Source organism: Canis lupus, chromosome 23 (assembly GCF_011100685.1).
Source record: "Canis lupus familiaris isolate Mischka breed German Shepherd chromosome 23, alternate assembly UU_Cfam_GSD_1.0, whole genome shotgun sequence".
Lineage (NCBI taxonomy): Eukaryota > Metazoa > Chordata > Mammalia > Carnivora > Canidae > Canis > Canis lupus.
Genome location: NC_049244.1, coordinates 27519629 through 27528881, shown reverse-complemented (window position 1 = coordinate 27528881; position 9253 = coordinate 27519629). Strand labels below are relative to the sequence as shown.

Here is a 9253-nt window from a genome sequence, read left to right as displayed (position 1 = left end):
GGTCATAGTAAGACAGACACCAGAGGGGATTCCTGTTACATTATTATTATTTTTTTTAAGATTTTATTTATTAAGAGAAAAAAAGATTTTATTTATTCATTCATGAGAGACAGACAGGCAGAGACACAGGCAGAGGGAGAAGCAGGCTCCATGCAGGCAGCCCGACGCCGAACTCGATCCCAGGCCTCCAGGATCAGGCCCTGGGCTGAAGGCGGCGCTAAACCGCTGAGCCACCTGGGCTGCCCTCCTGTTACATTCTTGTGGAGTTTTAGTAGGCAAAGGAAAGGGTTCTTTACCTTTGGAAAAGAGCAAATCCAACACCTATCCAATCAGTTCTACACTGTCAAAGAACTTTACAATTCAAGATATATTTTTGCTACTGTTTTACATCTGAACCACCTACACCAGAAGGGATACAAGAAAGGAATGAATAGGCAAAGCAAAGACTACTAAGAAAGTATGAACAAACTGAAAACAATGACTGGTTGGTTCATCATTTCAGTGCTAAGTGAATTGTGGAAACTGAACTCAAAACTATTCTTCCCCATAGGCAGAGCCAAAATGGCCCCATCCCATTGAGGTTGGGCCTGGTCATATGATTTGCTCTAGCCAGGGGTGTATTAGCAGATGTGATGCATGCAGAAGCATAAACTGTGTTTGTGTGAGTGGGCTTGCCTTCTTGTGCTTTTGTCATCATCACAGAGAATTTCCAGACAACTTCAGCAGTCTAGTCCAAGTCCGAAGAGGAATAGAGATGGCGCAGACCCAAGCCCAACTCATGGCAAATAGTTAAGCCCAGCCAGATTTCCAAGTGTGAAGCAGTCACCCAGCCAAGCCTGTCAGCCAACCTGCAAAAGCATGAGTGAGAATTATTAAATTATTTAAAGTTGAAGAGATTTGGTGCAACAACAGCAACTGAAACATAAGTATGCCCTTTTCTTAGACTCATTGTAAGGGTAAATCTTGGTTTTCCTTCACTGCTACATGCTCAGGACGTAGCAGTTTCTGGTAATTAGCAGATGTTCAATAAACATGTTGCAGTCATATTTATGTTTCTTCTAAAATTAGTGACTTAGAATAAAATTGAAAGGAACTTACATAGTTCAGTTGTCAAGCATGTGGTTGAACTTCAAAATCACCAATTTCAACAAGGATCAGAAAGCATATTAGAGGTCGTTAGGTGGTTAAGAGCACTGACTATAGAAATAACTGCCTGTATTTAAATCCAGGCTTTGTGAATTACTAGGCAGCCGATCTTGGGCAAGTTACTTCACCTTTTTTGCCTCACTCCTCATCTGTTAAATGGTACTATTAATAGTACCTACCTCACAGGATAGTTGTATAGGTTGAGATGTAGTTCAATCACTTACAACCCTACCCAATACATGACAAATACTTATAGGCATTTTATTATTACCAGCATAAGAGGATTTTGAGCAAGGTTATGAAAATCCTCTTTGCTTGCTCCTCCAGTTCACCTATTTATATCTTTTTGTTCTCACTTTTGTTATCTCATCTCTGTACAAATGTATAATTAGCTCTTTTGTAGGTTCGCATGGTCTTTTTGTGCTCTAGAGTGCTAAATGCTGACACCTATTCCACTCTCTTCCACCAGCCATTTTACAAACCACTGATTTTGTTCCTTTCACCTAGGATAGCATCTGCCCCTTCTTCACCTGCTCAAAGCATAGTTGTTCCTTAATGTCCAACCTAAATGTCATCTCTCCCAGAAAGCCTGTTCTTTCCAAAGTCATCTTTTGTTCTCTGACCTTCCTTAGCAGTTCATCTGTACCTCAATTATAATTTTATACTTTCTATTTTCAGGTATATGCATTTTCATGATGAGACTATAACTCCTAGAGGACACAGCTTCTAGGCTCACTTTCTGCCCATTCCCACCCTCAAGTATATGGCAGGCAAGCAATAAATATTTGTTGAACTAATACATTTGAGAAGCCCACTTAGGTTTCATCTAAATTCTAAAACAGCTTTGTCAAGAAGTCATTAAGTTTTTAAGAAAGGTAAAAATGAGTTAGAATACTAATTAGACATTAAAAGATAAAGAAGTTTATATGTAAAAAAGAAAGACACTTGATTTATTGCATTAAAAAAACCTTTATTTCATTTAAAAGGTCCAATAGAAGCCAAATTAAACCCCAAATTGACAGCTACACTTAGAGATCTCCTGAACTAAATGGCACTGTTTGAGTTGAGTGTCTTGTTAAAGGAAGTCATTTGCTATTACGACCATTTCCCCCAAAGTAGTTCTAGAGCAGAAGCTGGTATTACTATAATACACATCAGATATTTCAGATGTCATCTTTCATGCAGAAGTTAAAAAAGCAAACAGGCTTTTCTATTCTGTATGAGGATAAAAACCACTACAGAGCAGGGCCTGAATGCTTTTGACATACAAGGTGTAACTATAAAGGAACTTACTGTGCTGCTGTGTTCATTCATTGAAGTTGTCCATGTACATACTCCCAACAATACTAGGGCTGCTCAAATACTATTTGGACCAGCAGTTTGGGATTTCCCCTCATTAGGTGCAGACCAAATGAAGTGGCTGATCAAGCTGGGGACAGACTGTCACAAAATGCGATCACAAAGCAATGAAACAGATTTCCTAGTGGGCAAGCAATTGAAAGGACCATCTCACAAATATTTTCAGTAATAGCCTCATTTATATAGAGTGATACAAGATCTAAGTTCTGGCATGTGTGAGGATAAGTTAAAAACAGCTTGTTACTTTATAGCTACACCTTGGATTTCATTAGATGGGTAATCTGTGTTTAATGAGTCCTTCTGGAAATCACTTCAGCAGATAAGTCAAACAGCCTGTAAAAGAGAAGACATGGCAGAGGGCGTGAGATTCATCCTTCCAACGTTCATGTTCTCTTGGAGGACAGACCCGGGCCCAAGGACAGAAGTTACCGGGAGGGAGGCTTCAACTCCATCTAAGGAAGACCTTTCTAACAGTTAGAGCTGCTCAACAATTGAATGGACTGCTTGGTGAGGTAGAGTCACTGGAAGTGTTCAAGGTGGAAAGATCACCCTTGTAGAAGGGACTCCTGTATTTGTTAAGAGGTTAGACTGGATGAACCTCAGGTCTCTTTCAATTCTGAGATTCTAGAAAATTCCCTCAGGGAATTCAGAAGAGAATTCCTAAAAGGAAAGAGAAAGCACACATATGTATACTTTTAGAATCCTCTTGAGTTTTTTTTTTTTTTTTTTCAAAAGGTACAATAGAAAATGTAGTCCACTGTCTTTAAAATGCAAATTCACCTTCCTACCATTAATAATTAGGAAGGGTCCATTATGACTTCTTTATATTATAAAGAAAAGATGAAGGATTACATTTATAATTTCTGTAAATATTTTAGAAAAAAATGCTTAAAATCTAGTAGTCAATGCCCTAGAAACTTTATAGATTTTTAGGTAATATGCACAGATACAAATACATTATTCATTAAATACAACTCACATCTGTGTTTTATTATACTCTAAAATATACAGGAATCTTGATGTACTGAAAGAGTGCAAGTAAATACAGTATTCAAGCAGTCACTATTTCTATGTACATGCTCATTAATTCTTCAAAAACCCCACAAAATTATCAAATAGATCAAAATACTGTTCTGTGTTTTCACACTTTATATTCAGAAAAACCAGCTGAAATTTACAATGTCATAAAGTTTCCAGTTTCACAATACAAAAAGATAAAATGAAATTGGGTATCATTTTGTGAAAATTTATGGAACTTGACCCAGATCTGTAAGACCCCCTACATATGTGAAATCATTCTTACTGGGAAAGTGACAGTTACAGTAAAAGCAGAACCATATAAATTGTTATTTAAAAGCCTAAAGATCAGCCTTTCTCTCTCTCTCTCTCTATTATTTGAAAGGCAGTCTTCCAATTCGGCAGGCAATTGTTTTTTTCCTCAAGTAGTAGCATATTTAAATCTTGAATAGGACCCAGTACAGAAATGCCTTCCGAGAGGCCTGATGATGCTAACTTACCAATAATAAGGGATTTTTTTCCTTTTGATTATTCACTAAACAGTGAAAACAAAATCCCCCAATCCATTGTGGAGGCACAAAAGTAACATAAGTGATGAAGGTGTACCATCCAAAGTAGTGAGGTCGAAAATTCCATTCCCCAGGACCATTTAGCTGCAATAGGGTGAAAATAATCTACTTTCTGATTTCATGAAATTTTCTTCTAGGAAATTCTTTACATTTTCAAACAAAAATAGTTCAATTTTAAACCTAAACCATTCAAAACTGGTCAACATCCACCCGACCCCAATCTAGCTCATGTCTACATCACAAGTATTTTCACCCTGACTGCACTCAGCCAGCTGGTTTTTAATTCTAATATTATAAAAGTTGGAATTTTTAAATTTTTATGTAAAAGAAAAAATGTAAAAATACATCTGCTTTCTCTCATGGTTTAATACAGTATTCGAAGGCTTTCAGATGTTTTCTTTAAAAAAAAAAATCAACATTTAAAACCAAATCTCAGCTTCATTTTCAGAAATATTAAAGTTTGGTTTAGATAATGTCTCATTTCACCTATTCTTGTTTCCACAAAATGGCATTCTATTAAAAAACTTTTAAGTTACTTGGTCCTTTGGCAATTTGCTGTGCACATAATGCCTACTGTACCAAACTTTTATTGCCCTTAAATTTAGTTGTAGTTTTATTGGTAAAATTTAAATCTAGTGTCCTTATCTCTTCTTTTACAATAGTGTTGCTTGTATAAGCAGATTAGAGTGCAGTGTCCCAAATTATTCCTGGCACTGCAAAACCAAATTAAACAATTCCACAAAGTAATGTGACATCAAAGTGTTTTCCTCTGGTCAAGTCTATTTCAAGATTCTAGAAGTTCCTTTTGCAAAACTTGCCTTTAAAACTCTTCTTCCTAATGTCATCACATTTCTCATATTTGCTCACTCTGCGATCTTTCTTTCTTCTCAGGTTGAATTTGTATGTGAATAAGAAAGTGCCTTTTTTCCTGAAAAAGCACAATCTGAAGCATTAGTGTCAGAACTCCTCATTTAGATCTCTGGCTCAGCCTCTTAGTAGGTCTCAGAATCAGAGTCATTGAGCTCGTCCACATCAGTGTATATGTACTCCTGTTCCCCGCCAATGTTGTTGAAACTGCAATAGGAGCTAGGTTCATTCCTCATGATGGGCAAGGCTTCAAAGCTGACTGTTTTTGAGGTGTTGGTGTAACGGTTAATGGCATTGAATGTCAGGGATGACAAAGGGCTACTCGATGAGACAGGCATCATGGTGGCCAAAATGAGAGCTAGGCAATCAGCCACATCCTTATTGGGAGCACAGGCCAAAGCTGGGGTATAGCCTAGAATTAAAAATAAAATTTAAATAATTAAACATCCCGAGATAAGGAAATAAGTCTAATGGTCTTCAATTTTAGACACAGTTTAAATTACTTGGCTTATAATAAATTGGCTTAATTAGAATGATTCAGAAATTTCCCAATAGTAGAAAAAAGTTCTAGGGTGGGAGAATATATATATACACACACACTGTATTATAGAAGAGGAAACTGAGGCCCAGAGATGGATGATTTCTCCAAGATTTCAAAACTTATCCATATACACCTGAATTCACAGAAGATATTGAGCTAGAATGGAAAAAACACAAGCAAACAAAAACCCTCAGACTGATCAAGCTACCTTCAGAGTGGTGGAAGAATCTGTTAACTTGTAGTTATACTAAGTGCTTACATGCTGAGAAATCTAAATGTGTACAGTTTCATGAATGAGGCACAGAAGTGATCAAAGATGTTCACTGAATGAATGGCAGGCATCTGGCTGTTGATCAACTTTTCTCTAAGGGACACAGAACACTGACGAAAAACAGGAGTTTTTAAAGTTTACCTGTTTATTTCCTAAGTCAAAACCCAATGTTTCCTTTTCAACTCTTCCTTTCTTTAGAAGCCTGATCTTACCATTAAGGTACCACAAAGTATAAACAAACTGAGTAAGTAAACATTTGTTACCTTGGCTGGTACAAGACCCTGTCTTGAGGATGAAGTGAAATAGAAGATGGTGAGAGCATACCATATGATGCCAAGTTTAGATCACCCCCAACTGGAATTCTAGCAGCAAATGTCTTAGAAGTTTTAATTTACAGCTTCATTTCTCCATTGCATATCTAGATACAGTTTTCCCTATTGCTATATATATAAATGCTTTAGCTTTTACGCTCATATATGTGACTCTTGAATAATGTAGGGGTGGGGGGACAGGGAGGGTGCCTAAAGGAATGAAACCCTGCATAGTCGAAAATGTGTGTATAACTTTTGACTCCCCAAAACTTAACTACTAATAGCCTACTGTTGACTGGAAGCCTTACCAATAACATAAAACAATATATATTTTGCATGTTGTATGTATTATAAGCTGCATTCTTATAATAAAACTAGAGAAAAGTCATAAGAAAAAATACATTTATAGTACCATAAAAAAAAAATCCATGTATTAAATGACCCATGTAGTTCAAACCTGTGTTGTTCAAGGGAAAACTATGTATTTTATAATGTCACTTTTTTTTTTTACATAGCTAAATGATTTATCAAAAAACAAAACTTCACGTAATCACTACTCAGATTAAGAAAGAATATTACCAGCATACCTTACTAATCACTATCCCTGTTCTCTTCCACAAAAGTAACCACTATCCTGATTTACGTGGTAATCATGGCTATGAGTTCCTTTCTAGTTATATTCATAAATGCTACGGTTCAGTGTTTTTTTGAACCAAATGTAAACGGAATCATATAGTATGTATTATTTTATATCTGGCTTCTTCTGCTTAACATTATTCTTGCAAGATTTATCCATGTTGTTGTATATAACTGTAGTCAATTCATTTTTATTGTTGTACATTCCATTACTGTGATTATACCATGGTTTGATTACCCATTCTAACTACTAGACCTTTAACTGTTTCCAGTTCTCCTATATATTTTTATCCATGCCATGTTATCCTTGAGAAAGAAGAAATGTTTTTTTCCCTTCTTAAATCTCCCCTTTTAAAGAGTCAAAGGGAACAGCTGATGCCCCTGAAAATTTGGCAGGAGTGACTGAAGGGTGTGCATTTTTAAAAATTAAACCTGTTTACTCAAAATGAGGAGAGTGCTTCAATGCCCACACTTCAAGAGATCTTCTGAAAGCCTGAGGATGCCTGTTGTACTCTGTAGGCAGAACAACCCCTTAGACAGGTCATGATGCCTGAATGAGAGTAAGGTAGGGGGAGAAGAGCATCGCAGGTGTGTTATATAGTTGGAATATGACAGAAAGCAGGCTCCTCTCTTCTGCATGGAGTTGATATGGTCAGCTAAAGATAAAAGAGAAGCAAATTGCCTGAAGACAAGGGTCTAATCTAACTCATGCAAGTATAAAATATTTTGCTTCCTCCAGAAAAATCCATGGAAATATATGGCTCTGACTTGTCAATTTTGGACCCTGATTACTATCTCACATTGCAAAGTGTGTTAGAAGATACCCAGGTGGTCACAGATGACCTTCCTTATCTTATTATATTATCCCTTCTGTTTATTTATAAGGAAAAATCTATATAAAATATTGAAAATGATCAACAAAATTTGAGTATTAGCTTATGATTCAGAGTCTCATAATGTGGCCAAATATCTAAGGTTAGCATTTTAGGCTGTTCATTTTAATCTATATGTAATAACTGTATCTCTAGAAATGTAATTTGCTGATAATGAAAATTTATTTTAAAGCTATATGAGTCTGAACTTATAGATGCTATCATTTACTTCTTTGGATTTCATGACTTACACATTCTTATGGTTCCCAAATCTTTATATCCAACCTAGATCTTGCTTTTGGTCTCTAGGTCCATATGTCCCATTATCCACTTGGGGTTTCCACTGAAATTTTCTCATGTCCCCAAATGAATCTAGCTCTTCCTCCTACATTCCAATTTTAAAAGCATTTCCATCATCCACACAGCACTCCAAGCCAGATGGTGTGAGATTTATTCCCATACAAAGTCTCACTGAGTTCCTTCATAAGATCTCTAGAAACATGTATCTTTTCATCTTCAGTGCTTCTACCATAATTCTAGTTACCACCTTCTCTCACCTGTAAATGTTACTTTGTTTTCCCATTCTAATCTTGCTCCCCTCAAACTGCTAGCTTCCTACTGCACAGATCCCTTGCCATTTGATTTAAGAGACTCTGGCACAACTCCAATATTTACAATATCCTGTGTTTTCTCTCTAAATATGCCACTCTCTGCTTAGAAAGCTCTCTCCCCACTTTTTTATTTGTCCTTTGGATTTTGGCTTATAAGCCACATTTTTGGGATGCCTTCCCTGATCCTGTAAGAAAGAGTTTGAACTCTCTTATGTGTTCTTACAGCATTTTAAGTTTTCTCCAAATGAACCACTTTCAGTGTGTTGTAGTAGCCTGTTTATACTCCTCTCCATTTAAGGAAGTAGATGGTCTTAGTCACATCCTATCTTCAGAATTGAGCATAGTGCTTGGCACAGTCACTCAACAAATAACCACTCATTATGTCCAGGTACTTTCCTAAGTACTTAGCATATAATAGTGAAAGCAACTGATAGAAAGTCCCTGTCTCCATGGAGCTTATATTCATTTACTGGGGGACATACGCAATCATAATAAAAAATTCAATTATATACAGAAGATAAGCTTTATGGAAAAGAAGAAAGAAAGAAAAGAGCAGGTAACAAGGACTGAAAATGCCATAGTAGGGGGTCAGTAGCAGGTTGTAGTATATATAATAGGCTTGAGAAGATAAAACCTGAGTAAAGATTTGAAACAGTTAAAGGATTTAGTCAAAGACTTGCTTGGGGACAGAGTGTTCCAGGCAGAGAAAAGAAGCCAGAACAAAGAATCACAATGCATATATACATTCCTAGTGAGCATGGGCTGGCATGGTAGAATGGAGAGAAGGAAGAGTAGAAGATGAGGTTAGAGAGGTAATAGGGCAACAGATTAATTATGTAGGGCCTTGAAGATCACTGTAAGTGAAGGGAGATTTAAATTAGTATCTTCTCATATTTTAAAAGGATCCAGGCCAGGGTGGTAAGAATAGAAAAAGTGGGCCTATTTTGGATATACTTTGGAGGTGCATCGGTTGTATATGAAGGATTATACACTGGATGTGAGAAAGACGAGTCAAGGACAACCCAGGTTTTTGTCCTGAGTAATTATAAGGAT

General features: G+C 36.6%; 1 protein-coding gene across 8 annotated transcripts in view; it reads right to left on the bottom strand.

Annotated features, from left to right (window-relative positions):
• Window positions 1-2095: 2095 nt before the first annotated feature.
• Window positions 2096-9253, bottom strand: part of ANKRD28 (ankyrin repeat domain 28) — a 189378-nt gene continuing 182220 nt past the window's right edge. For 7 of the 8 annotated variants that reach the window (XM_038570777.1, XM_038570776.1, XM_038570780.1 and 4 more), the window contains one exon: window positions 5084-5370. In XM_038570777.1, the coding sequence (XP_038426705.1) occupies window positions 5084-5370 (287 nt within the window). Of the gene's footprint in view, window positions 5371-9253 lie in introns of all 8 variants that reach the window. The other variant, XM_038570774.1, reaches the window with a different exon arrangement.